The sequence below is a fragment of the Aureobasidium subglaciale genome (genome assembly GCF_000721755.1).
Source record: "Aureobasidium subglaciale EXF-2481 unplaced genomic scaffold scaffold_18, whole genome shotgun sequence".
NCBI classification, from domain to species: Eukaryota; Fungi; Ascomycota; class Dothideomycetes; order Dothideales; family Saccotheciaceae; genus Aureobasidium; species Aureobasidium subglaciale.
Window position 1 is genome coordinate 460,700 of NW_013566977.1, and position 27,688 is coordinate 488,387.

The 27,688-nt window shown below is 51.5% G+C and overlaps 9 protein-coding genes across 9 annotated transcripts; 6 read left to right on the plus strand and 3 right to left on the minus strand.

The window, feature by feature from the left end:
* Positions 1-672: 672 nt before the first annotated feature.
* AUEXF2481DRAFT_7124 (uncharacterized protein) lies at positions 673-1,895 on the minus strand (the record flags this gene model as incomplete). The annotated part of the gene is made up of 2 exons (XM_013486059.1): positions 673-1,602; positions 1,656-1,895. The coding sequence occupies 2 exons, from the start codon at positions 1,893-1,895 to the stop codon at positions 673-675; spliced, it is 1,170 nt and encodes a 389-aa protein (XP_013341513.1).
* Positions 1,896-2,132: 237 nt separating this feature from the next.
* AUEXF2481DRAFT_81796 (uncharacterized protein) lies at positions 2,133-3,619 on the plus strand. The gene is made up of 2 exons (XM_013486197.1): positions 2,133-2,321; positions 2,374-3,619. Exons 1-2 carry the CDS (start codon positions 2,150-2,152, stop codon positions 3,552-3,554), a joined length of 1,353 nt encoding a protein of 450 aa, XP_013341651.1. The 5' UTR covers positions 2,133-2,149; the 3' UTR covers positions 3,555-3,619.
* A 126-nt stretch (positions 3,620-3,745) lies between these two features.
* AUEXF2481DRAFT_67976 (uncharacterized protein) lies at positions 3,746-7,582 on the plus strand (the record flags this gene model as incomplete). The annotated part of the gene is made up of 2 exons (XM_013486189.1): positions 3,746-3,962; positions 4,035-7,582. The coding sequence occupies 2 exons, from the start codon at positions 3,746-3,748 to the stop codon at positions 7,580-7,582; spliced, it is 3,765 nt and encodes a 1,254-aa protein (XP_013341643.1).
* Positions 7,583-10,273: 2,691 nt separating this feature from the next.
* AUEXF2481DRAFT_31628 (uncharacterized protein) lies at positions 10,274-11,981 on the plus strand (the record flags this gene model as incomplete). The annotated part of the gene is made up of 2 exons (XM_013486104.1): positions 10,274-10,480; positions 10,533-11,981. The coding sequence occupies 2 exons, from the start codon at positions 10,274-10,276 to the stop codon at positions 11,979-11,981; spliced, it is 1,656 nt and encodes a 551-aa protein (XP_013341558.1).
* Positions 11,982-12,291: 310 nt separating this feature from the next.
* Positions 12,292-15,854, minus strand: AUEXF2481DRAFT_90803 (uncharacterized protein). The gene is made up of 2 exons (XM_013486208.1): positions 12,619-15,854; positions 12,292-12,569 (listed from the first exon to the last, which is right to left on the minus strand). The coding sequence occupies exons 1-2, from the start codon at positions 15,571-15,573 to the stop codon at positions 12,345-12,347; spliced, it is 3,180 nt and encodes a 1,059-aa protein (XP_013341662.1). The 5' UTR covers positions 15,574-15,854; the 3' UTR covers positions 12,292-12,344.
* A 540-nt stretch (positions 15,855-16,394) lies between these two features.
* AUEXF2481DRAFT_42432 (uncharacterized protein) lies at positions 16,395-20,261 on the minus strand. Its single transcript, XM_013486147.1, has one exon. The coding sequence runs from the start codon at positions 19,984-19,986 to the stop codon at positions 16,597-16,599; it is 3,390 nt and encodes a 1,129-aa protein (XP_013341601.1). The 5' UTR covers positions 19,987-20,261; the 3' UTR covers positions 16,395-16,596.
* A 216-nt stretch (positions 20,262-20,477) lies between these two features.
* Positions 20,478-22,478, plus strand: AUEXF2481DRAFT_7130 (uncharacterized protein; the record flags this gene model as incomplete). The annotated part of the gene is made up of 3 exons (XM_013486060.1): positions 20,478-20,668; positions 20,727-21,298; positions 21,349-22,478. 3 exons carry the CDS (start codon positions 20,478-20,480, stop codon positions 22,476-22,478), a joined length of 1,893 nt encoding a protein of 630 aa, XP_013341514.1.
* Positions 22,479-22,890: 412 nt separating this feature from the next.
* AUEXF2481DRAFT_67911 (uncharacterized protein) lies at positions 22,891-26,287 on the plus strand (the record flags this gene model as incomplete). Its single annotated transcript, XM_013486180.1, has 3 exons — positions 22,891-23,409; positions 23,477-24,250; positions 24,284-26,287. 3 exons carry the CDS (start codon positions 22,891-22,893, stop codon positions 26,285-26,287), a joined length of 3,297 nt encoding a protein of 1,098 aa, XP_013341634.1.
* Positions 26,288-26,656: 369 nt separating this feature from the next.
* On the plus strand, positions 26,657-27,619 carry AUEXF2481DRAFT_357973 (uncharacterized protein). Its single transcript, XM_013486241.1, has one exon. It carries the CDS (start codon positions 27,026-27,028, stop codon positions 27,416-27,418), a length of 393 nt encoding a protein of 130 aa, XP_013341695.1. The 5' UTR covers positions 26,657-27,025; the 3' UTR covers positions 27,419-27,619.
* The last annotated feature ends 69 nt before the right edge of the window (positions 27,620-27,688 follow it).

Here is a 27,688-nt window from a genome sequence, read left to right on the forward strand (position 1 = left end):
TCTTTGCTCATCATCTCGTACAGCCTGTAGTCACGCAATGGATTTTATTCAGGCAGAGCGCACTTGACAGACAAGACTTCGCTGGAATCTAGTCGTCCTGGAAAATCAGGTACAAGTTCTCGTGGTTTGATCAACAACTACATCTTTCTATAATTCTTGTGTCGCGTTACACCAATGTTGTACTAAGTACTCCGCGCAAGGGGCGAGCGATAAATTTCAGCACGCGGGGAAGCGTTGCTTGCAGCACTCTACTTTCTAACTCAATAGGAAGTCTCGCATTGTGTCCGCAATGGGGGTAACATGACTATGGCGAAAAGAACAGCATCAAGTTGCTTCTTGTGATATCAAGCTTCGTCATTGACTACTGTCTCCTATGTAAGAGATATCGAGTGTACGAGATTGGTCTTCCTAGCAATCCTCGATAGACCATAGGCCAGTAGGAACTTGCTTGAAAAGTGATGGTAACGACATCTTCCTGGTCCTTCTCAAGTCTGCGAATACCTTGTCGGTATGAACCAGACGATATGATGAGAATGGCACTGCCTCAGGTTATACTAAAGTCCTCCTGGTGGCTTGCGAAGAGAGCCGGAAGAGATCAATCTCGGGAGCAGTCGCGTATCTGCTTGGATGAACACGACGAGGTAAAGATCGACTCTGACTAGTCGCACATGCTTACTCCGAGGCGCGTCTGAGTTTGGCGAGGGAAGCCTTTCCTGCTCGGCTCTCGTTCGGTTTGCCGATCTCGCTTGTGATCCAGTCCCCTATCTTACTGATCTCAGGAAGATCAATACCGGTATTGACTCCTAGACTTTCTAGAGAGTATACCAAGTCCTCGGTCGCGACGTTGCCAGTAGCGCCTGGCGAATAAGGGCAACCACCGAGACCACCGACAGCTGAATCAAAGGTACGGATACCGTGCTCAAGTCCGACCATAGTATTTACCATAGCCTGGCCAAAAGTGTCATGGAAATGCAGGGCTAGATCGTCATTGCGAATGCCAGCTGCGGACAGAGTACGCAATAGCTCTCTCGTGCGAGGTGCTGTGCCCATGCCTGTAGTGTCTGCTACCGAGATCTCATCCGCTCCCATCTCAAGAAGACTAGCAGCTAATTCTGCAACTTTGTGTGGGTCGACATCAGGCCCTTCGAATGGGCAGCCCAGAGCCACAGATATGTAGGCACGTACACCAAAGCCCTTATCTCTAGCAGTGGTGATTAGAGGCTGGAATTTCTCGAGGGATTCGGCAATACTGCAATTCGTGTTCTTCTGTGAGAAGGACTCGGTGGCTGCAAGAAATATTGAGACCTCGTGTTTTGGTTGTCCAATGCTTGATTTTGCATCCATTGCAGCAGCACCAGAGGTTGCAGAGGGCATGTCATTTGGGTTCTGAGTAGAAGTGTTCTGAGCAGGACCGCGATCGTGGATTGGAGATGATGGAGGTGTAGAGTATGATTCACTTCCTCTGGAAGAGGTCTGGGCATGAGTAGATACGAAGGTATCCAAGCCCTTCATATTCGGCAACAACCACTGATAAGTCATAGGTTGAGCAGTTTGGGGTGGTTGTTGCAAGATATTTTGCAAGACTTTGTCCGAACTGGCCATCTGTGAAGTATCAGTATATATATATCTTCGACATGTGTATTAGCTTAACTCACTTGTGGAGTCCACTTGGGATGAACAAAAGAGCCAGCCTCAATAGTCCTAAGTCCAGTTGCAGCAAGTCTCCTGACCAGTTCGATCTTAGTTTCTGGCGAGATGGATGACTTCTCGTTTTGAAGACCATCTCTGGGACCGACTTCAACGATTCTGACCTGGTCCGCAGATCGTTTGGGAGTAATTGAGAAGCATCGTCTGCTCAGAGCCCTGGGTAGTCTGGCGTGTGCCAAAGGACGCATGATTGCAGACATTAGTTGCAGATTTACTCAGACGAGCGAATCGATGGAAAGATTCAAGTACCTGTGGGAGTATGAGACCACGAGTCGTCTTGTATCGACAACAGACAGACATGGAGAGACCCTCGGTTTATGTGGAGAGAGCGGGGGCGGTAGGACGGGAGCCAAGGCCGACGGCTTCGGCGGGTCGGTGGCCGAAGCCGTAGGCAATCATGATAATTTTTGGTCGCCCATCAACTTTATGAAACACATACAAGATGGAGCAAGACCGACAGCAAGCAGATATTTCCACGCCGGAACTCGATGGCGAAGCTATAGCTGTCTCTAGACAACCCAAGAAGCGATTCATCGGACGCAGGGCTGCGGCAGAAAAGGCAGCGGCCAAGGGCGAAGCAAATGGAGGCATTGAGGATAGCAGCGCTATTCAAGGTTTGTACCTTACCGTGACCTTGAGATGGCCTAGACTGACATGAGCTCGTAGTCGCTGCACCTCGAAGGAGTGCTCGTGCCTTGAACCAGGTCCCTCCCGAGATCCTAAACGACGAAGAGATCAATGCTGCTGTTTCTTTACTGCCGTCCAATTACAACTTCGAGATTCACAAGACCATCCACAAGGTCCGTACGGCTGGAGCAAAGAAGATCGCACTACAATTTCCCGAGGGACTCCTTCTGTTCGCGACGACGATATCCGACATCATCACACGATTCTGCCAGGACACGAGTACGTTGATCATGGGCGATGTGACATATGGCGCATGCTGCATAGACGACTACACGGCGCGCGCTCTGGGCTGCGATATGTTGGTGCACTATGCGCACAGTTGCTTGATACCGGTCAGTGTGACGCAGATCCAGACGCTGTACGTCTTTGTCGACATTGGCATAGACGTGTCGCATCTGCTGGCGACGATCGAGCGGAATTTCAAAGCGGGATCAAGGATTGCCATGGTCGGCACTATCCAGTTCAACGCGACGCTGCATGGAACGGCACCACAGTTGCGAAACGCGGGCTACGACGTTGTGATACCGCAGATTGCGCCGCTGAGCAAGGGCGAGATCCTGGGTTGCACAAGTCCGGCGCTCAAAGAGGAGGACAAGATCGACTCGATTCTATATCTGGGAGACGGTCGCTTCCATCTGGAGAGCGCCATGATCCACAATCCGACGGTCCCAGCATACAGATACGACCCTTACTCGAGGCGCTTGACACACGAGACATACGACCATGAGCAGATGATGTCCCTACGGAGCGATGCCATCAGGTCGGCAGGGAAGGCGAAGAAGTGGGGATTAATCCTGGGATCACTCGGAAGACAAGGAAACCCGCACACCATGGCAATGATCGAGAAGCGGTTACAAGAGAAGGGCATAGCATGGGTGAACTTGCTGCTGAGCGAGATCTTCCCGGGAAAGCTGGGCATGATGGACGAGGTCGAATGCTGGGTACAGGTGGCATGTCCTAGACTGAGCATCGACTGGGGATACGCATTCCCGCGGCCGTTGCTGACACCCTACGAGGCATTGGTGGTGCTGGGCGAGCGAGAAGGATGGGAAGGAGATAAGAAGGTATATCCGATGGACTTTTACGGCAAGGATGGTCTAGGCCGAACAAAGGCTGAAGATGTGGCAGCAAGGACGCGGGCGATGCAGAGTGTTGCATAGATCAAAGATTAGAGAGAGTGGACAGGCGATGATATGAAATAGTCTTCTACTCGTACGCGCTGTCGATAGTCAAGTGACGTTGTTGTGTTGACTATATATGTCGGGGCGGGACGTGTTTCATGATGAATCTGGCTTTCAACTCCGTCACGTCTACAACGTCTGGAGCATGAGCGACTGAAGGCTTTGCGACAATGGCAAGTCTGGCGCTGGGCGTAGGGCAGACAGTCGAACTCAACGATGGACGGCACGCGATAGTACGCTTCTTTGGAGCGACGGGCTTCGCGCCAGGAGAATGGGTCGGTGTCGAGCTGGACGAAGCGAGTGGAAAGAACGACGGCTCAGTCAAAGGCGAGCGCTACTTTGACTGCGAGGCCAACCATGGCATGTTCTTGCGCCTTCAAGGAGTCAGTCGCATAGTCAGTCGGCCGACCACTCGCCCCATTGGACAGACGCGTCCGCCATCCCTGGACACTGCCAAAGCTGCCACTGCCCTGCCTTCTCCAACGAAATCGCCTACCAAGCTCACCCGCACTGCCACTCCGACTACTGCGCCGCCTGCTACCGCTGCAAGCACCGCAACTGCTGCACGCCGAGCTCTTTCTACCGCAACCACAAAACCGCGAACAGCTTCCAATCTCAGCGGCCCCTCTTCCTCGTCCGCTGCTGCGAGACGTTCCTCAACAGTCCCCTCCACGAACCCTTCGAACACAGCCCAGACTCCTCGTACTTCTGGGACTACAGCTGCTCCGCCCTCGTCCCGATTGACCACCCGCACCATCTCCACCACAAGAGGTCTCACCCCTGCTGCTAGACAGCCTCCCATAGCCTTACGGCAAACTCCTGCCACTCGTCGTGTATCTTCTACTCCCAGGCAACCGCAACAAGACACCCCTTCGCCCAAGCCCTCGCCCTCTATCGCTCCCACCGACGACTCCCAGCATGCTCAGGATACTGCCGACACCGAAGATGCTCCTCAGTCATTTGCTCCGTCTTCAAAGCCTGCGACTTCACCAGCCGCCTCACATACCTCGCTACGTCCGTCTAAGCCCACAACACGCGAGGTCGAGGACTTGCAAACAAAGATGAAGATTCTGGAACGCAAGCGTCTGGAGGATCGCGATGCTCTGAAGAAGATGCAGAATGTCGAACAAGAGCGTGACAAATACGCAAACATCGTCCAGAAGATGCAGTCCAAGATGCAGGCTCAGTCGCAGGAACTGAACGATCTGAGGGGTCAGCTCAAGGATTCAGAGTCTCGTTTGATCGATATTGAAGCCATCCAAGCTGAGCATGACGCTGTTGTTGAGATGGCCACTCTTGATCGCGAAATGGCAGAGGAGACTGCCGAGTCCCTCAAGACCGAAGTCGATGCCCTGAGAAGCAGCAACGAGGAAATGCGCCTTGAGCTAGATATATTGAAGGAAGAGAATGACGAACTAGGTAGGGATATGAATCCTGATGAGCGCACCAGTCAAGGCTGGCTACAACTAGAACGCTCCAATGAGCGACTCAGGGAAGCTCTATTGAGGTTGCGTGACATGACCCAAGAACAAGAGTCAGACCTCAAGGCCCAGATTGCTAGTCTCGAGGACGAAGTAAAGGACTTTGGACCCTTGAAACACGACTACGAAGAAACCCGAGAGAAGCTACTTGCCACCGAGGCAGACCTGGACGACATTCGACAGCAGCTCGACGCTGCTATGGGTGCCGAGGACATGATCGAAGAATTGACTGATCGAAACATGACAATGCAGGAGAAGATTGACCATCTTGAATTGGTTGTTGAGGATCTTGAGAATCTCAAGGAGCTCAACGACGAACTCGAGGTCAACCATGTGGAAGCTGAAAAGCAGATGCAGGAAGAGATTGACTTCAAGGATACCATCATCGGCGAACAATCACGTCGTTCAGCACAGCAACAACAAGCAATCGAAGACTGCGAGTACACCATCTCCCGCTTCCGTGAGCTTGTCATCAACCTGCAAGCTGATCTGGAAGATATGCGCGCCTCGCGCCAGATCACAGAGACTGAAGCGGAAGAGCTATCAAGCAGAAGTCGTGCCATGATGGACCTCAACATGAAGTTGCAAATGTCTGCTGCCAAAACACAAATCAAGACCATCGACCTCGAGCTGAGACGTCTGGAAGCTGAGGAGGCAGCAGAACATTTGGCTATCGTACAGCTCTTCTTGCCTGATGCATTCAATACAGACAGAGATTCTGTCCTCGCATTACTGCGCTTCAAGCGCGTAGGTTTCAAGTCGCGTCTGCTGAACAATTTGGTCAAGGAACGTCTGAATGGACAAGGTACCAAGATTGCGGACGATGACATTTTCGCCGCCTACAGTGTACTTGATCGACTCACATGGATCGCCGAAATGAGCGACCGCTTCATCAACGGCGTTCGCAGCTGCTCCGTGGATGAGTTTGCTAGATACGAGAGTGCGTTGTATGAGCTTGAACCTGTGGAGAGAGCTCTAAACACATACATTGACTCAATCAGACGCGACGATATGAAGGAAGGCAGAGTGGACGAGGAGTTGCAGAGATCCATGGCAGTCATGTCCCACCTCGCCTCCCTGCACATCAAGGAGTCGCTTGCCGCATCCGCCAGTGATATGCTAATGCAAGCATCTCTGATTCAGAGTCACTTGGACAGTACCTCGTCGGCACTCGGTCTCTGCAGATCCATGGTGCAAAGCCATGTCCACGTCCCTCAGTCCGACAGCGAGTCTGATGAGCCCAATTTACTTTCGCAACTGGACGTCATCATCTCCAGTATCCGAAGTGCCCGCGTGGTCGTAAACAAGACGCACCGCAACGTTACAGACTTGCAATCACGCTCGCTCGCACTAGCTCCTTCACACCTAGACCTTCTCACATCTGCAGAGAACCAGACATCTAAGCTTGCTGTCTTCGGTCGCCGCGCCGGTGAGAAGATCCAGAGTCTGTTCGGCGAAGAGGGTCGTGAAGATTCCATTACCCTCGGTGAAGCTGAGCTCCTTCTTGCCCGCCTATCTGCAGGTATCTTCGGCAGCGGCTCAGCAGAGACGACGCCGTTTGCTTCGCTATCCACCTACCTTGCTGCGCTGAGTACGCAGCTTAATGAAGTCAGCGACCTCTCCGCCAACCTCGAAAACACTCAAGAGTTTGAGCGTCCCACAGAGCCATGGGTCACTCGTAGTGCCACTCTTCGTGCCACAAAACTCACGTCCGTCGATACTGAAGCCGAAGTTGCCCGTCTCACCGAAGTTGTCCACGAGCGCTCTTTGCTCGTACGCTCCAAAGAGCAAGAGCTCGAGGAACAAAGCGTCCGTATCGAGATGCTCGAAGCCCGCATGGCCGATGCTACCAAACGCTCCTCTGCCCTCGCCGAGCTTGAGGCCTCAATCAACGCCTTGCAAAGTGAGAAGAAGACACACCAAGCGGCATTGTCTGAAGCAGAGCAGAGGGTCACAAGACTACGAAGAGAACGAGATGAGTGGAGAAAGTCAGCAGAAGAGAACAAGCCTGACACCTCTGCCAACAACAACATGGCTACCGAGATGGGAGGAGCCAGTAAAATGGAGCTTGATAGAGCCAAGCTCCGCATCACCAGCCTCGAGTCCGCCATCCGCTACCTCCACCAGCAATCTGTGCCAAAGTCTACCGCTAACAAGACCACTGATCTCGACTGGTTGGACGTGCCATTGATCCCTGAGCCCTCGAGTCAAGTACAACGTGAGAAGACTCTGCAAGCAGAAGGCAAGACGGCATTTAGTGAACTGCTCAAACTGGTCACTGATGCCCAACCTGTGTCTCTGCGCGAGATGCCAAAAAACAGATTGGCATGGCGACCTGCTACTCGAACTGCTAAGTGGCATGCTCAGAAAAAGAAGGAAGATTGGGTCACATGGCAAGATTGGGAGCGTGATTTGCTTGATCGCGTCGAGGGAAAGGCTATCAGGAATCTCAGGAAGCCTCTCGAGGGTAGACTTGTCAATGGGACTGCGGACGCTGTGGTTGTTGTAGGAGATGAAGAGATGTAAGAAGATAGCTTCAGGGAAACAAAACATTTCATGGTCGATGTATGACCACCCTTCTTGTGGTTCCCGCACGCTTGTTATACCTCTCGTGCTGTGCTGCAAAGCCTAGAAGCTGTAGCCCGATGCAGCTAGTGCTTATTGCGTCACGTGCTATGATCGAGATGAATTCCGTCTTCCCTGTTCTTCGTGAATTCTCGCATCACCGCTTAGCAGCCTCCGACAAAGCCATCTGATGACATGCCAGACTTCCGTCTCATCATTTTCCTCGTCTCAATTTACGCGGTGCATGCTTTGGGATCAAGCAATGAAGTGGTGGAGCAATGGGGATCCGAAATCGTGATTTCTCTCATGTATCTTCCAAGAGGAACTTTGATCAGCCTATATTGCCGCCTGTCCTCCTCTGTGACAAGAGCAGATCAGAAGCGAGCCATGCAGAGGCCTGGGTAGCTTTCTATATCGAAGCAACGTTGACTGCGAGTTTGTGGGACGGCAAAATTCGAAGATATCGCTGAATATGTGGAGATGATCCATCGGAAGATATGTTCTTGGCTGGAAAGCGACCAGTGTCTTTCTTTCTACAGCTTGTTGTTACTTTCGGCGTTTAGCATGGGGTGATACATGGTCAGTCGAGCTCACGAGGAGGCAGGACGCGTGAGAAGGTCTAGCACATTCATTCAAATGTGCGCTTGATTGGCATCGGGTGCAGACTTCCATTTGAAGGGCTGTTGCTTCGTCACACGCAAGTTCGAACGGCCACATCGCGTTCGCTGTCGGTGGCTAGCTTCTCCTCCAAACATGTTATCGATTGTGGGGAAGCATAAGTGAAGATCAAGGTGTGCCATGAACAGGATCCCGTATGGGCGATCAATATCATATCAGATCTAGTAACGATCTATAGAGAGTATTTTGACGTAGACTGACTGATACCAGTCAAAGCAAAGAGAAACACAGTCAAGGAACGATTCAGTATCCAACATCTGACGAGATCATTTGCAGAAGGACTCAGCTTCACTTCAATTCAAGACATGTATTTTACGCCGTGGGGCTGACCCTGGTATTTGTTTATGCTGAGTACATCTCCTGACTCTGCAGCGATATACTCTTGAGACTGATCATGCCGTGCTCCCTATCTATAGTAGACAATGTGCACAGTAGTTCTGACATGATGACTATTATATTTGATGGTTGCCGCACATTTCTGGTCGAATGAATAATCTTGAGCCAAACCTGTACTCGTTTGCAATAGACTAAGGTAATGATTTTGACTAATGCTAACAAAATGAGAGAATCATTACTAACACAATTCTCACTGAAGACTCTACTACGCAAGCGTGAAACTACTCAAGTATTAAATCGTAAGAGCGATAAATTGTCATCGAGGAAACGCGAATTCCGATACTCAACATACCATACGCGACTTTGATGATACTCGTTCTATGATGTCATGGTAGCTCCACAGAACCATCTTCCAGCATCGACAATACCATTTACAAGCACGGGCCTTCCCGAACTGGATGTGGCTGCAATTCACATCGTACCGCAACGCAAACTTTCGATCAAGTGCAGCTACAATCATCATCAGAGCCAGAGCCCAGCGAGTCGTTGTTTGTGGAAGTCAAGCTTTCGGCATCAAGGTTTACAGCCCGCGTCAGCCTTCCACACATCCGACAGACAAACCGGAGAAAACGAAATTGCAGCATAGAATACCGCTTGGTTGTGTAGACATCAATGGCAGAGGTGTGTGGCGTACGGATGTTTAGTCATTCTGGATGGACGTACGAGGTAACAGAAGTATGCCAAGGTGGTATGCTTAATAGGAGACAGCTCCGTAGTGACGCGCATTTTTTGACGCGCTTCATCTTTTGAACAAATTCGATGGAGGATGTCGAACGATTTGTGCCATTCACATTAGCTGATATATGAAATACAATCCTGGAAACCTTGGAGCCGGGATGCTTTTCCCCGTAACGCAACACTGATGCCATTTCACACTCTAGTTGAGCCTTCGTCAGCTAACCATAGATTCCTGGATCCCTGGACGCCTGGTTGCTGCAGTATGAGTCCATGTAGCCATCTCATGTTCCACTACAATCCTCCCCTGGTCGCAACTTAATTTCTCACTCACTCTGTATACGGTTCTCAGCTGCTTGCGACAAGGTCTAAATCTCGATATCCGTCCGGACTTTGCTGGACTCCACCCATTGTTCTCAGTCAGTGTAAGCTCTTCGGTGCTTCCAGCTCTGAACATTCGTCCATCGTCTACGAGTACTATGGAACGATGATGACTTTCGCAACTGAACCATTTGGCGTTTGAAGATTTCCATGTGACTATGGAGATGCGGAGCAATCACGAATACAAATCAGCTCTCCATTGTGATAGCTCTGATAGGGCACATGTGGGAGTGTTACCGAATCCTTCCAAATTCCAGTAAGAACACGAGGCGAGCATGTCCACCCGTGTCGAATCTAGACACATCGAACCATGTTCCATGAGGAAAAGCAGACGCTATTTCTCGATTGGCATGGTTGCGTTCCTGCATTTGTGCCTTGATTCAAATGCCAGCGCGTCCAGATCCCTTGATACAGACACTTGCTCCTTATATCTGTGGCTCTGCTGCTCCTTAAATATCGAAGTAGGTCGTGTCTGATCATCTATCTCATACCCACTCTGGTCATCCAGGACTTGATTGCAGCATGGCAGTTCAGGAGATCAAGCCTCATATAACATCAAGATCTGAAGCCATCTTCTCTTACCGCGACTGCCGAAGTGACACAGAAAGAGCGATAGACAGCTCTTTGATATGGAGACCAAACAGACAGACCAAGCTCATTGTAGCCATTCAAGCATTCGTATGCTTCGTTGTGGCTTTGGACTCAACAATTCTCACAACCACGCTACCGGTACGTTTCTGGCATTCGATGCGCAGGCATGTTGACTAACTAACCCTCGTAGGCCTTGTCGAAAGCGTTGCATACCAATACGACTCAAACCTTCTGGATAGCGACATCTTACCTTTTGACCTCAGCCATATTCCAGCCACCTATTGCAGCCCTGTCGGATATCTTTGGTCGGCAGGCGATTTACCTTCTGGCAATCGTTCTGTTCACTATTGGCTCGATCGTATGCTGTACATCTCATGGCATAGTCAGTATGCTTATTGGCAGGTCTATCAAAGGCGTTGGTGGCGGCGGTATACTGTCGGTCAACTTAATCATTCTGAGCGACATCATCCCCCTTCGCCAGAGAGCACAATATCAGGGATTTCTCCAGCTCTGTTTCGTACTGGGAAGCAACATTGCCCCCGTGATTGGTGGGCTTATTGTTCAGAAGACCACTTGGAGATGGCTATTTTATGTCAACCTTCCGTTTTGTGCGATATCTCTGGCCACGGTTCCTTGTATTCTACGATATGCCCGACCAAAATCAGCGATCAGGAATCAAATCTCTTCTGTCGACTGGATAGGTATTACTGGCAGTGTCACAAGCACAACCCTCTTTCTGATTGGTATCAGCTGGGGTGGTACGGAATACTCTTGGTCCTCTGCCACCACTCTGTGTCCCCTCATACTCGGTCTTCTAGGCGTTCTATGTACTATAAATCACGAGATGAAGTGTGCCCGGATGCCCTTTCTTCGAATATCCATTTTCCATAATCGATCGGCAATTGCGGCCTATGTGTGTACCGTGCTCATGGCATTCAGCGTCTACGCCACTCTATACTATCTGGTTCTCTGGCTTCTTGCTGTGAAAGAGATGTCAGAGATCATGGCGGGTGTGTGTGTATTACCATTGGGTATGACCGTAGTCCCTGTCAGTGGCCTGACTGGTACTATCATCACACGAGTGGGTCGCTATCAATGGGCTGTCTGGTCAGGATGGGTGATCGCGACTCTCGGCATCGGTATCCTGGTCTTACTCCATCCGGGCACATCAACCGTGGAGTATGTTTTCATGTTCATCTGTGCGGGCATAGGGCTCGGGCTCTTGATGAACTCGCTCAGCGCTGCGGTTCAAGCGATCTCACCGACAAAGGATATTGCGTACGCATCTTCCATGTTCGCTTTCATGCGGAGCCTTGGTCTATGTCTCGGTGTGTCGATCGGAGGCACAATCTTCCAGAACCTTCTCAGTCGACGATTGAGTCACTTTGGTCTGTCGACAGAGCTTGCCGAGAATGCCGAGGTATATGTTGCTCTCCTTCGATCAACGCCTGCCTCAGCCGAGAAGATACTGATGAAAGAGATGATTAACTGGGCATTTCAAAGACTCTTTGCGATCATCTGTGGAATCAGCGCCTTCGGTATGGCTATCAGTGTTTTGATAGGCAGGTACTCACTTGACAAGGAGCTTGATTCACAGCACGTTATTGTGCAGGCCGAAACAGAGACTAAGCCTAGGTAATACACGTCGGTTGCCCCCTCATCGTGAGGTATGGCGTCGCATGAGCTGATACTCGATGTGCACAAGAAAGTTGCATCGCCCTGGCATACTGGAGAACGATTCGTCGAGAACAATGTTTTGATGCAGCAGACAGAATACGTATATTGGTCATGATTGTTATCAATATTCTCGCTTGCTTGCAGTCGCTTCATATGTCAACTTCTGTTACGCGTAGCTGTGCTGGAACATGATAACGATCATAAAACACATGATGTTCAACATATGATATACAACATATGATATACAACATATGATATACTACATACGATATACAACATATAATACACATCAGGAACTGATCGTATCAACAAAGCCAACTGCCACTCAGCACCCCAAATGTACAGCAAGAGCATCCTTCAGCCCCGTCATACTCAACGGCTTAGCCAAAAAGTCATCAGCGCCGGCCTCCTTGAATTTTGCTCGCGATTCGGTATTTACAACCGCAGTCAATGCAACAATGATGTGTTTTCGCTGTAATTTGCCCCGGACTTCTAGGTCACGGATCTCCTTTGTTGCAGTGATTCCGTCCTTCTTGGGCATGGATTGATCCTAGTCTTGTCAGATCAATGCGTATGTAACGAATTTCGTAGCGGCTTACCATGAATATAATATCGATGGCTGTATCATGAATCAGTGTTTGGGATACCGCAGCCTCACCATCGGGTGCGAGGATGACTTTGTGTTTCAACGTAACGAGCATTTTCTGGAACAGCTTCGCATTGATTACATTGTCTTCCACGAGTAGCACAGTCTGAGGCTGTGGCACTGTGACAGGTACTGGAGATTCTGTATCCTGTGGCGCTTCTTTCTCTGGTGTAACTGACAATTCTTGTTGGTTCTGTAATTGTTGACGATCCTGTTGCTCATTGATTTGTTGAAGTTCGGCAGGTGCGATGTCTTGCATGACTTCCACCACGGGAGCGAAGCGTAAAGTTCTTGAAACAGCAGCGCTGCGGCTCCTTCTATTTGCTGCATCGACTCTCGTGGCAAAGGAGTGCCAGACCAGTGGACGTGGCAACAGTACGACGTGTGGAGCTGCTACAATGCCAGGCAGATCAGACAATGCTTTTTGGGTGTCATACGGTACGAGTACCATCCATTCCTCTCGCTTCATGAGCCGCCGGAACTGATCCTTGTTATTAAGGAGGAAGGGCATATCTGCCCATACGTACTTCCAGTCTCTCTCGGGGAGTTCGGAGATACCGGCAGCAATTGTGACTTGGTGACCGAACTTTTCCCATGCCGTTCTTATACCTTGGAGTTGCCTTGTATCTGCTTCGGATAAGATTGCAATATGCCTTTCATCGGGTTGTTCGGATGGCTGTGGAGGTAAGGAGGAAGGCTGCAGAGGTACAGCAACTGTGAATGTGCTTCCGCTTTGATTCGGTCCGACGTCTTGTGAGTAGGCAAACTTTGATTCGACGGTTATGGTGCCACTCATGGCTTGGAGTAGCTGTTTGATTATGCTCAAACCCAAGCCTGTACCACGTTGGTTGCCTTTTTGTTCACCTTGTTTGTATGGCTCAAACATCTGTGGGATGAAGGTTGGATCAAGGCCGATACCTGTGTCTCTTACCGAGGCTATCAGTTTGTCTCCACTGACCTCGATAGAGAGTATGATGTAACCCGACCTTGTGAACTTGCACGCGTTTGAAAGCAAGTTCATCAGAATGCGGTGAATGTATGTCTCGTCGAGGAATACCGAAGCCGGAACTTCAGGAGACACTACGACGCAAAGTTCGACGTCTGCTTCGTCGTCCTTGTTTGGAAGCAAGATGATTATCGACTCACAGACGGTTCGTATATCCAGTGACACAGGTTTGCAAACCGCTTTAGCGTCCTTCTCTAGCTTCGACCAGTCTAGCACATTGTTTGTGATCAATGACAGAGTCTTGGTAGCTCGTTGTATGGCAGCCAAATGGGCACGTCCCTCTTCAGTCAACGGTGTTTGCGATAGGAGATCACTATATCCCTGCAGATGATGCAAGGGAGTTCGGATCTCATGACTGGCTGCAGCAATGAATTCACTTCTTGCTAGAGCAGCTGCCTCGGCATTTTCCTTCTGAGCAATTGTCCGCCACAATTCTCGACGTGTCCAGATAATTTCGGCAAGTTTGTTTCTAGAGACCGTCGCAGAGTGAGCTAGGAGACCGTTCGCAGCAATGCAGGTTGTAAAAGCGATCAAGACTACCGCCGCCGCAATCACTGGTGGATATCCTCTCAATTCCGAAGGTGGTGATGTTGACCAGAACGTTGCCGCTCTCATGCCGGTGAAATGCATTGCAGCAACTCCTGTTGTCGCCACGACAGAGAAGAGTAGTTGTTGGGATAGCCGCGCTTCCATCTCTGCCATGCAGATGCATCCGACTGCACAAACCAGCCAAGATATGAGTGCTGACGCAAGGACAACCCAAGGATTCAAGACAATCTTCCCGTTCGGAATCTCCAATCCATATATACCGGTATAGTGCATACTTGTAATCGCAATCGACCACAAGAATCCTTTGAAGATGTTCCGTGGAGTCATGCCGATATACAAAATCTTTGCCGTCGCGAAAAATGCGTTCACTGTTGATGCAGGAGCCCTCCGATATGCCAGGCCCATAGCACTACTGAGGCCAAAACTGGTGCTTGATCCAGACGACGACTCGCGACGCAGAGTGGAGCCATCACTTGAAGACCGGCCCAGAGATCCCGAGCTGATCGTAGAAGCATCATCCCGAAAGCCGTTGGATGTATCGTCACGTAGGCTCTGTGTTGTGATTCTAGTCAGACTCGGGAGACTTCTGCCAGAGGCGCTCCTTGTAATAACCGGTCGTATACTATCGCGTGGCACTACTCCCGGAGACATCCCTGCGTCCGGAGGCGATTGCAATAGACCCGTATCGAAGGAGGCCCCTGGTCCGTCCTGCGATGATCTAAAAAAGTCCGTTCTTGGCCCGCTCCAACTCTGACTCTCTGCATGACGAACTGGTGATTGGTATGAGTGTGATAGCAGGGGTTGATCAGGTGCCACTTCCTCATCTTGGTAATCGCCCTCTTCGTGCTCCTCTTCCTCTTCTTCCTCCTCGGCTACGGGACGAAGAGAAAGAGCGGGCGGCATGCTGCTTCTGTATTTGCTCATGGGACTGAGCGTAGTGTGTTTCTGTCTCGGTTTCCTTGATCGATGCTTTTTCCTGCCACGACCGTGATGCCACCGATCCCAGAGCAATTCACAACCGAGAGCCAGGAAAGTAAAGAACACAGGAAGGAAAGCACTCAAGACAGTGAGAGGCGGATTCACACCCATCGTGACATCGAACTCGCAAGCCAGCATTGCGACCATGTGCAGACACCACACTGAACAACCTCCGAACACGAAGCTTCCAAACAGTACCCAAAGAAAAACAGAATGAAATCGCAATGACATTCGCGCATGGCACATAAGCTGCGTTGAAGTGAACGCTCCTAGAAAAGAAATGGCGATCGATGCCACGATTAAGATAGGGTTCCATCGGGGTTCCAGTTGCCGATAGTCGTACGCCTCGCCTCCAAGTAAATGCCGTCCGCTCATGGTTTGCAGTTGTCACTCCTCTTCTTTTGCGAATATTTGTGACGGCGATCAAGATGACCCACGCCTCCGGGCGCGTGGACAAAGTCGTTGGACCTCAGCGAATCGCGATATGGTAAGCTGTGAATCAGCCACGTTCAGGATAAGAGCGGGAGTGTAGTCCGTCGACAGCGTCGTAGAATGCGACTGCCGCTATGGACTGCTCAATTACTGTCGTAACAATTGTCGCAATGTAGAAGGGATGTCACAAGCAAGTGAGAACCCCGTTCGAGAACTTGCGGACGGAGACCCAGCTTCGATTTTAGGTTCCATAGCTTACCAGCACCACGCGTATGTAAACGGGTTAGTGCGATCTCAAGATGACATTCGAAACTTCTTCTGCAAGCTTCTAAGGTACAGCGCATCGCAGTAGGTCACAGACGAGAATGTTACAGGCATGCGAGCAGTACTCATTGAAATGCAGCGGAGAATTTGAGCCTCAAGATGTGTCGTTCAGTATGGAGCAATGATCGACGTGAGCTTGGTGGGTTGAACCAAATTTCCACTGCGTTCTCCAGATCGAGGGCTTGAAGAGCATCTTCAGCTCTGTGCTGAGTTCTAACTTGCAGCAATGCCGCCGGGATGTGTCCCCTCAACGAGAACATACGCTAGTGTTTCTGACGTGGAATAACGACCGAGCCTTGCTACGGCTCGTCGATGCTCTGCCTCGATGATCAGGAGGAAGGAGATGACAGAACTTAGCATGCCGGGAGGTCGTCTGGCGCCGTCCTTTGTGATCGACCACAAACGATGGTTGGCCCGGATATCTTGAGCGAACAAAAACACGACGAAAGACTACCAGGTACAAGTACAATTCGATGATTGCATTCGAAGCGCTGGGCGCTTCGCACTCTACTCTAACACGCCTATGTGTACAACTATGATTTACAGGTAATATACAAAATTGAAGGAAGGAGCGCTAGCATTCGCGGACCAAAGCAAAACTCCAACAAACCAGCTCTATCATTCGACTCGTTCTGGCCCGCCTTACTGAGCACGGAGTAGACTGCCTTGGAGGTTGTCCACAACTCTCGGCATGCTTTGAACAGCGTGTAGCGTTAAAGGCGCCTCTTCTCGAATGTCGAGAATAGTGCCCACCTGCTTCTTCAGCTCACTCATGCTAAGATCTGGCTCTCTCAGAAAGTTGCCTAAACCAACACTAGACAGACCACGGACCTCCAATAGTGCATTAGCTAGATGCACCATCGTAAAATACTGAGGAATAATTCGGTCAGGAGGTAAGTACCGCGCCTTGATGTATTCAAGACCTTCCTTATGATCTTGCGTTTTGATCCAGATCTTGTCGCTACGGCTGATCGTTCCGTGTCGCTGAGGGACCCAGCCTGGCCAATCCTTCATCATGTATTTCTCGACCAGAGTGTAGGCAAGTAGTGCACGTGGAGGGTGCGACTGACAAAGCCGTACAATGAGCTCGTTCCATGTTCTGTTAGAAAATTGAAACCCTTGTGAGAGCAATTTCGTCAACAAGGGAACAAGCTTGCTGATTCTTGACTGTGCAGCCTGTGATTGAATATAGTACTCCAGCGGTCGTGAGAGCATAGAACGGTAGTTTGCGGTGATCTGAACGGTCTCTGGATTGCGAGTGAAGCTGACATCCGCATCGTGTTTGGCTGATGCCAAAAGATCCGAAGCTGGGACATGCGAACGACGAATTTCATCCGCACGAGACTTGATGATCTCCCAGTACTTGTCCACCTCAGCAAACTCTCGAGCCTGAGTATGAACAAACATAAGGTTCGTGAGAAGATTCATGATTGGCACGAAGCCATCGACACTCAGACGCTTCTCATGAAACAACTGGAAGATATGCTGCACTGCTTCGAACGACATACGCTTACCATGAATGTATATCAGATGGCCTAGGTCCATGGTCTCAGCCGCCCCAGAGTTGAGTCGACCGAAAGACGGTTGGTATCCTTGACCGAAAGTTCGTGGGTCATCCAACATTTGCTCATAATCCTTGATTGCATTCTGGAGAGGTAATAACGGGCGGGATATCGTTCTCTTTTTGATCGTAATCTCATGTTCGTAAATCGCTTTTGCTTTCAGCGCCACCGCTCGACTGCTGGCTGTCTGGCGGACTCGCGCTTGTTCCATCTCATGTTCAAGTTTGACGGCCTCCGAGTGCATGCCTTGATTCGTGTATCCTGTTGTGAGGATGGCGTAATGAAAGGCTTGCGGGCGTATGCCGTTCCCGGGCATGACTGACTTGAGGATCTTGTGTGCTGATGGCGACTGACGTAGGAGACAGAGAGCCAACATTAACGATCCGTATGACCTTGCGTCGAGCGGCACATTCTCTTTCTTCATACGATGATAAGTTGTCATGACAGCTCTAAGGTCTCTCTTCCAGCTGTACGCAGTGAGCATGGTGTTGAAACAGACAGTGAGGGAGCCCGATGCCATTCTCTCCTTTACAGCGTGAATGCTCTGTTCGAGTGCGCTCGACGCGCCATCGAAATCGGAGTTGTGGCTGAGAGCGACAATCATACTGTTCAGCATACTAGTACTTGCAATCACACCGTCTGACTTTGCAGAATCCAACAAATCAATGACTGCATCTGTGTCTCCTCGTTTTGCGTAGAGATTGAGCAGCGAGGCATAAGTGACTGAGTCAGACTTAATCCCGGATTGTAGCATCCTACGAAAATGTTCCCTGGCTTCGAACAAATCGTCGGCCTGGAGGTAAGCGAGCAGAACGATGTGCCAGCAGCCAAGATCAGGGTCGACACCATACTCATCCTTCAGACTGTGCAGCTGTTTAGCAGCAAGTGATGGTTTCCGATTGAATGCATGGACATTGATTAGAGGCCGGAGGTGGTTGGCACGTCGAGCGCCCTCTGGGTACAGGGACATGTACATATCAGCGTATTGTTTAACACCCTCCACGTGACCGCGACGAGCGAACGCATCCATTATGTGAAAGAGAGCTTTAGCGTCGGGCTTCGAATGATATGTGGTCCAGTCTTTCAGTATGCGGTCCAGGCCAATGAACGAACGGTCAGGACCCTTTCCAGCGAAAGCGATATTGTGAACCATCCAGAACTTAGTGACATGTTTGAGGAGGGAGACGGAGGGGCAGTAATGTCTCGACTCCCGATACATGTTGTAAACAGCCACGAAAAGTGCACTGCAGTTGGGGCTGGTCGCACAGCCTTTGACAAACACCAGTGTACGGAGTGCGTTTTCGAACAGGCTTCGCGAAGTCAAGCCACTCTTGTACGTCTGCTCAAACACACGTCTTACCCGACCACGGAGCTCGTCGTTATTGCGGCCTGGCAGGGCAAAGTTCGTAAAACTTGACTGGTTGCGAATGTACTGTAGCATCAGAAGTTTGTGTAATCGATACAGGTCATGGGTGAAAAGGTCGTCCTCGCTTTGGCAGCTTTCTGCGTAGCGTTCGCGCAGGATACGCAGCACTTCGAGAGAATCTAAAGAGTGTTTGTCTAGTTCGGAGCCAAGCGATTGAGTCTCGTGGGCTTTAAGGCTGGAGCCATGGTATGTTTCCCACTCTGTCTGGACAGAGATGGCCAGAGGCCAGTCTGATTGAGAGATGGCAGCGGCCATGAGGGCATCGGAAGCAATAGATCCTTCACGTGGCAGTGTCGAGGCAGTCTTGTGGAGAGTGACGGCACGGGCTTGGCGATCAAGCCTCAGGTTTGAGGAGATGGCGGCAGCATAGACAGCAGGTGATTTCAAGGCGTCAGGCAAGCTATCGAAGAGGTCTACAGCATGATTGTCGGCGGCCCTGGTGTTCTTCTGGGCAAACCAAACGATGGCGTCCATTTTCAGGGTCTGTTGGGACGAGGCAAGCTGGGAAGAGAGATTCCAAGCGCGTTCGATGTCGAGAAAGGCGGAGGTCTCATCGATCGGATTGGGGCGGGCGGGGTCAAGCAAAGCAAGCAGGTCTTTGTGAGCATGGGAAGAGAGTTGGGCGTCTTGATCTTTGGTTGTGGTCAAGGAGGAATAGCCTCTCAAGACATTGGGGCGAGCGGATTTGCGAGACCATCTTTCCCATTGAGACAGGCGCGTGATGAAGAGCTGAGTGGGGGCGGGATAGAGAAAGTCGAGGAAGGGAGCATCTTGGAAATCGGCGGAGGAGGCGGGGCAGAAGGAGGAGGCGGGCGTGGTGGTAGAGTTGCGGGCGGCGGTCTTTGTGGAGTTGGCGGTGGTAGGATCATAGGTGGCAGAGACGTGTGGGTTGTAGAGTTGGGCAGGGCAGAGGTGATCGACATCAGGAGCGTTCGTTGACCAAAAAGACGAGGACAGCAGTCGGCGACTCTTGGGGAACAGACTCTTCTGGCGCAAAGAGAGGCGGACTCCAGTGTCGAGACATGCCGACGTGCGCTCTAGCATGCCACGACTGTTGTATGTGTGGCACAAGCAACGACGCTACCACATGCAGCCGCGGGGAGTATGGTTCATGCCAGGGCCCGAGAGGATGCGAGAGGATGCGAGAGGCTTGCTGTGGCGGGCTACGACAAGAGCGGAGGGTCGATGGATGAGACGGTGGGACGGCGACTCTGAGGAAGTAGGATGTAAGGGCGAGAGAAGACGAGGCTGTCCGCACTCGTAGGATGATGGATTGGGCGTCTTGGGGGCGGCGGATCGAGTGCCTGGCAGGTGTTGATTGCTCGAGACTTTTCGTCTACATCACGACTGGACAGTGCCAAGCGTCGTGCTTTCCCGCCGTGCACAAGCACAAGCACAAGCACAAGCACTTGCACCTTCCCTTCCGACCCCACCAACTGTGAACACCTCTCTACCAATTCTCGGCCCACTTTCGACCGTCTCTCTCTCTCCCCGCAGCGCACATCTGCCACCCGTCAAGCAATCTTCACGCCAACATGGACATCACCGCCTTCACCGTGGGCAATCGCGAAGCTGCTCTGCTGATCGCCGACTACAATGCATACCGCAAGCAGCTTTCGCGACAACTGCTCGCTCTGCGCAAGCGTCTGGGCCGCTCCACCAACAAGGGCCACAAGTACTCCGACAAGTCGCACATCACCGCCGACGATGTTGTGAAGAATCCAAAGTACACCGACTCCCATTCCGCATATCCATACAGCTTCCCGTGACTAATCTCTGCAAAGATCTGTACATCTCCTGCTGCTCAGCTGTGAACGTGCCTGGGCCCATGCCATGCACATCAAGTCCATCCACTCCGAGGACAACCAGGGAAGCGGCATCACCGGTACCACTCGCTCCCACATCATCTCTCGTTTCCACAAGGCTGCCACTCTCGCCAATCACTTGACCGCCTTGCTCAAAGACCCGACATGCACACCATCGACCAATCAAGATTTGCTCGAAGCCGAAGCCTACCGAGCCTCCCTCTCTGGCGCCGAACACTTTGAGAAGCAGTCAGAGGGCCGTGTCGACACCGAGCAGTCGTCAAGATGGGATCTGTGTTTGCGCCATTACTCGACCGCCCGTGTCATCTATGCTACCCTCTTTGCCCAAGCCAACAAGGATCTTTTCCGCGATATACTGGCCAGCGCTGTCGATCCTGCCATCCGCTACGCTGCCTATCAAGCTCGTCTCCCGCGTTCCGTTCCCGTCTCGACCGTCGCTCTGCGCTACTTCCCCAAAGACGACTCATCTCTCGTCAATCTGTTGCAACAACTCGATCCTAATGCTCTCAGCGAGACCACCACCGAAACTAGTGCGTCAATAATATCTCGCCTGCAGGCAGTTGCTAACTACTGAATCCAGCGCCCCAGAATCTGGGTACAACAAACATCCCCAACACCGTCACCTGGCGTAACATGACGGCCAACATCGTAGACGCCTCGATCGGCCAAGCACTTGCCGCTGTCGCATCTGCCGAACCCCAATTGACCTCCTACCTCGAATCTAATCCTTCAAGTCCGGCCAGAGACCGTGCTGGCGCCTACGACAATGTTCTCATTGCTAGCCAGGATGCTGCAGATGCCACTAGAAGAGCCATCGAAGAGCTGGAAAAGGAAAAGGTGGATGAAGGAGACAACAGGATGCAGGATCTGCGCGTCACCAGTCTTGCCGTCAACTACGCTCTTGTCAGCTGGCGTGTCGGTAGAAATCGTGTGCTCATTGGATCGGAAGACGGCAGATTGTTTGAAGACAAGAAGCAGAAAAGCAGCAAACGCGCTCGCGACCAGCACAAAAACGAGCCCAGGGGGAGTCAGCTTGCCCGTTTGCGCGAACGAGTGGTGCTCTACGATTCCACCATCCAGAGCATTGACTCGATCAAGGAATTGAGAGGAGCCATGAGAGATGAGAGCTTTGTTCGCGAGGTGGACGGCAAACGTGCCTACTTCCAGGCTTTGAGATGCCTCAACATTGCAATCTCGCATGCCCTTTTGTCGGAACACGTAAAGGCTCTTGCCCTCTTGGCTCGCGCGCTACAACTTGCACAGCAGTGCTCAAGCTCTTTAGCCGCGCCCTCGGCTGCGGCGAAGTCTGCACCCACTCTCGACATTCACAAATCACAGGCCGATGCGCTCCAGACTCAAGTGCAGCAGCTGGTCTACAGACACCAAGCGCTAGTCGAGCTGAACAAGTTCCACGACAATGCATCCATCGCAGCAGCCAAGCACATGTCTACTGCTGCTCCTCTTGTTCAACGACTGAGCGACTTCCCTACACCAGGTGTCAAGGTGGACCTCGAGAACTTGGTCTCTTATCCGCCAAAGATTGAGCCAATCCCGATAAAGCCGTTGTTCTTTGACGTCGCTTGGAACTACATCGACTATCCGACGACGGGCAAGCAAGCAGTGGAAACAAAAGCGGCCGCAAGCAATGTAGCAGCCGAGGAGAAGCCAAAGGAAGAAAAAAAGAAGGGCTGGTTTGGATTTGGACGATGAGTGGGTTGCGCGACAAAAGCACATGACATAGTGTATATACAAAAAAGCTAGACGACGAGACAGTAAGATGGAGAAACAATCTATCCGAGACTTTCTACACGATGTTTGCTCAAGAGAGGTCGAATGAAACAAGCGATCAACGATCGAGTGCGGGCGCAAAAAACAAGAATTCCGTCACTCGGCAGGCCGTCCGAGCACAATTAGACTTTGCCTCTTGCTCGCATCGCACAGTGACTCTGCCACTCTGCCACTCCGACATCTCGACCCACGTCTGCGTGCGCCGTTCACTAGATCCACGCTCCGCCGTCAGATGCCACCGCCAGCCACACGACTTTGCTGACCGTGCGACTGCCCATATCTCAATCACCGCCACCCCACCACATCGTAGACTCCCCCACTGCGACACGACAAGATGGCGCCCAAGAAGAAGGGAAACAAGAAGGCCCAGCAGGACGACTGGGAAGCCGAGCTCGGCGAGACCATCGATCCCATCGCCCAGGCTGAGCAAGAGGCAAAGGCCGAGGAAGCTGCCCAGGATGCCAACGAAGAAGAGCCCTCTGGCCCCGCCGGCGGTCTGATGGCTGCCCTCAAGCGCAGACAGAACAAGAAGGGCAAGAAGGGCAAGCAGCAAGACAACGACTGGGAAGCCGAGCTTGGTGAAGACCCTGCCGCCGATGCTGCCGATGGAACCGAATCCCCCGTCGACCTGGACCTGGCCGCAAAGGCTCCTGAGGAGGGCAACATGGACGACGAAGACCTTTACCCCGAACCCGCTAAGAAAGGAAAGGGAGCCAAGGGCGCCAAACAGCAAGCCGAGCCTGCACAGGACGCACAGGACGACGACGAGATGGATGCCAGCGGTCGTGTCTTGACCAAGAAGGAGAAGGAAAAGTTGAAGAAGGAGCGTGAGAAGCAGAGAAAGAAGGAACAGGTGAGCGAAACTACGCTTTGTTGTCCGCAGGCCGCAGACAGGCGCTAATTACTTGTCCGTCGAATAGGCCGCAGCCAAGAAGAAGGCAGGCGGTGCCGTACCTGCTGCACCCAAGCCTCAGCCCATCAGAGACACCCCTTCGCCGAGTGCAATCGAACCTGCAGCGCCTGCCCCCGAACCTGCAGCTGGTGGTAAGAAGAAGAAGCTCAACCCTGCCCTTGCCGCTCTCCAGAGACAGCAAGCCGAGTTGAAGGCTAGAGAAGAAGAGGCTGCTCGTCTCGAGGCCGAGGAGCGCGCAAGGGCCGAGGAAGAAGAGAAGATGGCTGCCGAGGACGCAAAGGCCAGAGAAGAAGCCAAGGCTGCCAAAAAGCAGAAGGAGAAGGAGAAGATCGAGCAGCTCAAGAAAGAAGGCAAATACAAGACAAAGGCTCAAAAGGAAGCAGAGGCTCGCCAACAAGCTCGCCTCCAGCAGATGCTCGAGGGTGGTGCTATTGTTGCTGGTATCTCTGGTGATGGTGATGATGCCAAGAAGGCTCAAAAGGAGAAGGATCGCAGAAGGAAGAACCCTCGCAAGGCTGCCGAAGAGCGTGCTGCCGCCGAGGCCGCAAAGGCTGAGGAGGAAGCTGCTCGCAAGAAGCTCGAAGAACTACGCATTGCCGAAGAGCAGAAGAAGGCCGCCGAGGAGGCTGCTGAAAAGGCAAAGGCCGATGCTCTGGACAAAAAGGCCGAAGACGAGGATGAGCTTGAAGACTGGGAGGCAGAGGCCGAGAAAATGGAGAACGAGGGTGTCCGAGACAGCTGGGATGCTGACTCCGAAGAAGAGGAAGAGGCTCCCCAGACTGTTAAGCCTGTCGTCAACGGCAAACCTGTTCAGGATGGTGCCGCTGCTAAGAAGGCCAACATCAAGACAGAGTCCGACTCTGATTCTGAATCAGACTCCGACTCTGATTCGGACTCTGACTCTGATTCGTCTTCAGACGAGGAAGCCAGCGCAAACGCTCGTGCTCTTGCCCAACGCAAGCGTGAGGCCGCCGAGAGACGTCAAAAGACGATCGCCGATGCCAGAGCGGCCGCCTCGAAGGACAACCTGCGCTCCCCCATTTGCTGTATTCTTGGTCACGTCGATACCGGAAAGACCAAGCTTTTGGACAAGATTCGTCAAACAAACGTTCAGGAAGGTGAGGCTGGTGGTATCACCCAACAAATTGGTGCTACATACTTCCCTGTTGAAGCCCTGGAGAAGAAGACCGCTGTCGTGAACACTGACGGCTCCTTCAAGTTCAAGATCCCTGGTCTTCTCGTTATCGATACACCTGGTCACGAGTCTTTCACCAATCTTCGTTCCAGAGGTTCATCGCTCTGTAACATTGCCATTTTGGTCGTCGATATCATGCACGGTCTTGAGCCCCAAACTCTCGAGTCCATGAGACTGCTCAGAGACCGCAAGACTCCTTTCATTGTCGCCCTGAACAAGATCGATCGTCTTTATGGCTGGAAGCAAATCGCTAACAATGGTTTCCGCGAGTCGCTTGCCATGCAAAACAAGGGTGTCCAGAATGAGTTCGCTGACAGACTCGAGAAGACCAAGATCGCCTTTGCCGAGCAAGGTTTCAACTCCGAAGTCTTCTACGAGAACAAGTCGATGGCCCGAAACGTCTCCCTCGTCCCCACCTCCGCTCACACCGGCGAGGGTATTCCCGATATGCTCAAGCTCATCACCCAGCTCACTCAAGAGAGAATGGCTGGTCAGCTCATGTACATCACTGAGGTCGAATGTACCGTCCTCGAAGTCAAGGTCATTGAGGGCCTTGGTACAACCATTGACGTTGTCATCACAAATGGTCGTCTGAAGGAGGGTGACCGCATTGTGTTGTGCGGTACAGAAGGACCTATTGCGACTAACATCAGAGCATTGCTCACTCCTGCTGAGATGAAGGAATTGCGTGTCAAGTCTGCCTATGTCCACAACAAGGAGGTCAAGGCTGCATTGGGTGTCAAGATCACTGCCAACGGTCTCGAAAACGCCATTGCTGGTTCTCGTCTGCTCTTGGTCAAGGAGGATGACGACGAGGAAGAGCTCATGGACGATGTCATGTCCGACCTCGAGAACTTGCTCAGCAAGATCTCGACATCTGGCCGTGGTGTTACCGTCCAAGCATCTACCCTTGGTTCCCTCGAGGCCCTGCTTGAGTTCTTGAAGCAGATGAAGATTCCTGTTGGATCCATCTCCATCGGTAACGTTCACAGAAGAGATGTTATCACAGCATCAACCATGTTGGAAAAGCACAAGCAGTACGCAGTCATGCTCTGTTTCGATGTAAAGGTCGACAAGGAAGCCCAGGCTTATGCCGACGATGTTGGCGTCAAGATCTTCACCGCAGACATCATTTACCATCTCTTCGACCAGTTCACCAAGCACATGGCCGAGATCGCCGCCGCCAAGAAGGAAGAGTCCAAGATGTTGGCTGTCTTCCCTTGTATCCTTAACCCCATTCAAGTCTTCAATAAGACCGGCCCCATCGTTGTCGGTGTCGATGTTCTTGACGGTGCTCTCCGTGTAAACACACCTATTGCAGCCGTCAAGGTCCACCCCGTCACCGGTGCCAAGGAAGTTATCCCCATGGGCCGTGTCACCTCGATTGAGCGCGAGCACAAGCAGATCCCTCTGTGTAAAAAGGGTCAACCCGCCGTTGCCGTCAAGATTGAAGGCTCCAATCAACCTACTTACGGCAGACAACTTGAGGACAAGATGATCCTCTACTCACACATCAGCAGAGCTTCTATCGACACACTGAAAGAGTTTTACCGTGACGAAGTCACCAAGGATGAGTGGAATCTTATCGCCAAGCAGCTCAAGGGTCTGTTCGATGTCGTGTAAAATAAGGAAACCAAAACGGGCAAAAGCGAAACGGGTTTTTAGGAAGAAGGTGTTATTTTTGTGTAGCTCAGCAACGACGACATTCTTACATGTTCATCAATTGTCACCACCATCTTCTCCAGGTTCTGCTGTCTTCTTTCTCTGTGCAGAGGCCCATCATCCCGGCTCCCTTTGATGGTTTATGCAGGGCAGAAATAGGCTTTCAAAAGCCAGGATGATTGTTCTTCCATAGACCGGATGAGCCTTTGTGGACAGTCGACCCAGGTTCGATGTGTTATGATAAACCCTATTGAGTATTGCCGTAAACTAGGCAAGCAGTGGATCTCAAGTTCACATGCGTAGCCAGGCCTTCACATGTGAAGAGTATGGATGGAGTTTAGAGAAGGAGCGGACACCGCTGGAGGACGAAAGTTTAAATCGGAATAGGCAATATCTCCCCCGACCTAGGTAATGATCATGCCGAGAGACCTAGAAACCGAGCCCGGATACAACTTTGCACCTCTAACTCCGCTCCCCGTCTGTCATGAAGTTTACTTTCAGCCTTACGGTGTTGAGATACACCGTCGCGGTCAGGCAGATGTACACTATATCCGGACCATGGCATGCTCAGCCATGTTTATAAGTGCTGTTATATTCAGGCTCGAGTATTTAGATACCAAAATACCAAACCAGTCCATCTAACCGCTGGACAACCGTAAAGATCAAATTAATTGTAATACTTCGATCACCACGAAAACCATGGCTTTACCGACTCCCCTCCTCCAACCCTCGACCTGGCGCACCCTGGGTCTCTTCCAAACAACACTCTACATAGGTGTGTCTGCCCTCTTCATGATTTCACCTCTCACTGGCGCTGCGTCTCTTGGTATTCATCCATCCACACCCACCGAAGAGTCTATAAACCACAAAGCGATGCTCTTTCTCGGTATCAGAGATATCTCTGTGGCTGTGCCTATCGTCTTGTATGCGATGCAGGGAAAGAACAAGGAGATGGGAATGTTGATTACGGCTTGGACTGTGGTGTTTGGGGTGGATACTTGGGTTGCGGGTTCAGAGGGTGCTGCTGTGGGAGGCCTGATTGGAGGCACAGTGTTTAATCTGTTTGTTGGGTTGGGACTGTGGGGTTGTTAGGTGGACTCTAGGCTTGGAGTAGCCAGAGACGAACGTCAAGTAACCAAAGAAGAGACGGTGGAGGAAGAGCAGGATCTTAGTCGTAAGAGGTGGATTATAGTGGTCTGTGAAAATAGCGATGCAAAGCATGACAACAGGGCCTGCTGGATGGGAACGACGAACGCAGATAAGAATTACAGATGTCATGTGCTTGAACTCCGTCTCTTCACTCACACTTTCTTCTCAATCCCAGACCACCCTTCAGCTCGCTCTCGACCTCCTGCTCCAGAG

Coding starts and splice junctions, on each gene's coding strand:
- AUEXF2481DRAFT_81796 (XM_013486197.1), top strand. CDS start 2,150: ATGGAGCAAGACCGACAGCAAGCAGATATTTCCACGCCGGAACTCGAT. Junction 2,322..2,373: donor GGATAGCAGCGCTATTCAAG/GTTTGTACCTTA, acceptor ATGAGCTCGTAG/TCGCTGCACCTCGAAGGAGT.
- AUEXF2481DRAFT_90803 (XM_013486208.1), bottom strand. CDS start 15,573: ATGAGCGGACGGCATTTACTTGGAGGCGAGGCGTACGACTATCGGCAA. Junction 12,570..12,618: donor CCATCGATATTATATTCATG/GTAAGCCGCTAC, acceptor TGACAAGACTAG/GATCAATCCATGCCCAAGAA.
- AUEXF2481DRAFT_42432 (XM_013486147.1), bottom strand. CDS start 19,986: ATGCTAGAGCGCACGTCGGCATGTCTCGACACTGGAGTCCGCCTCTCT.
- AUEXF2481DRAFT_357973 (XM_013486241.1), top strand. CDS start 27,026: ATGGCTTTACCGACTCCCCTCCTCCAACCCTCGACCTGGCGCACCCTG.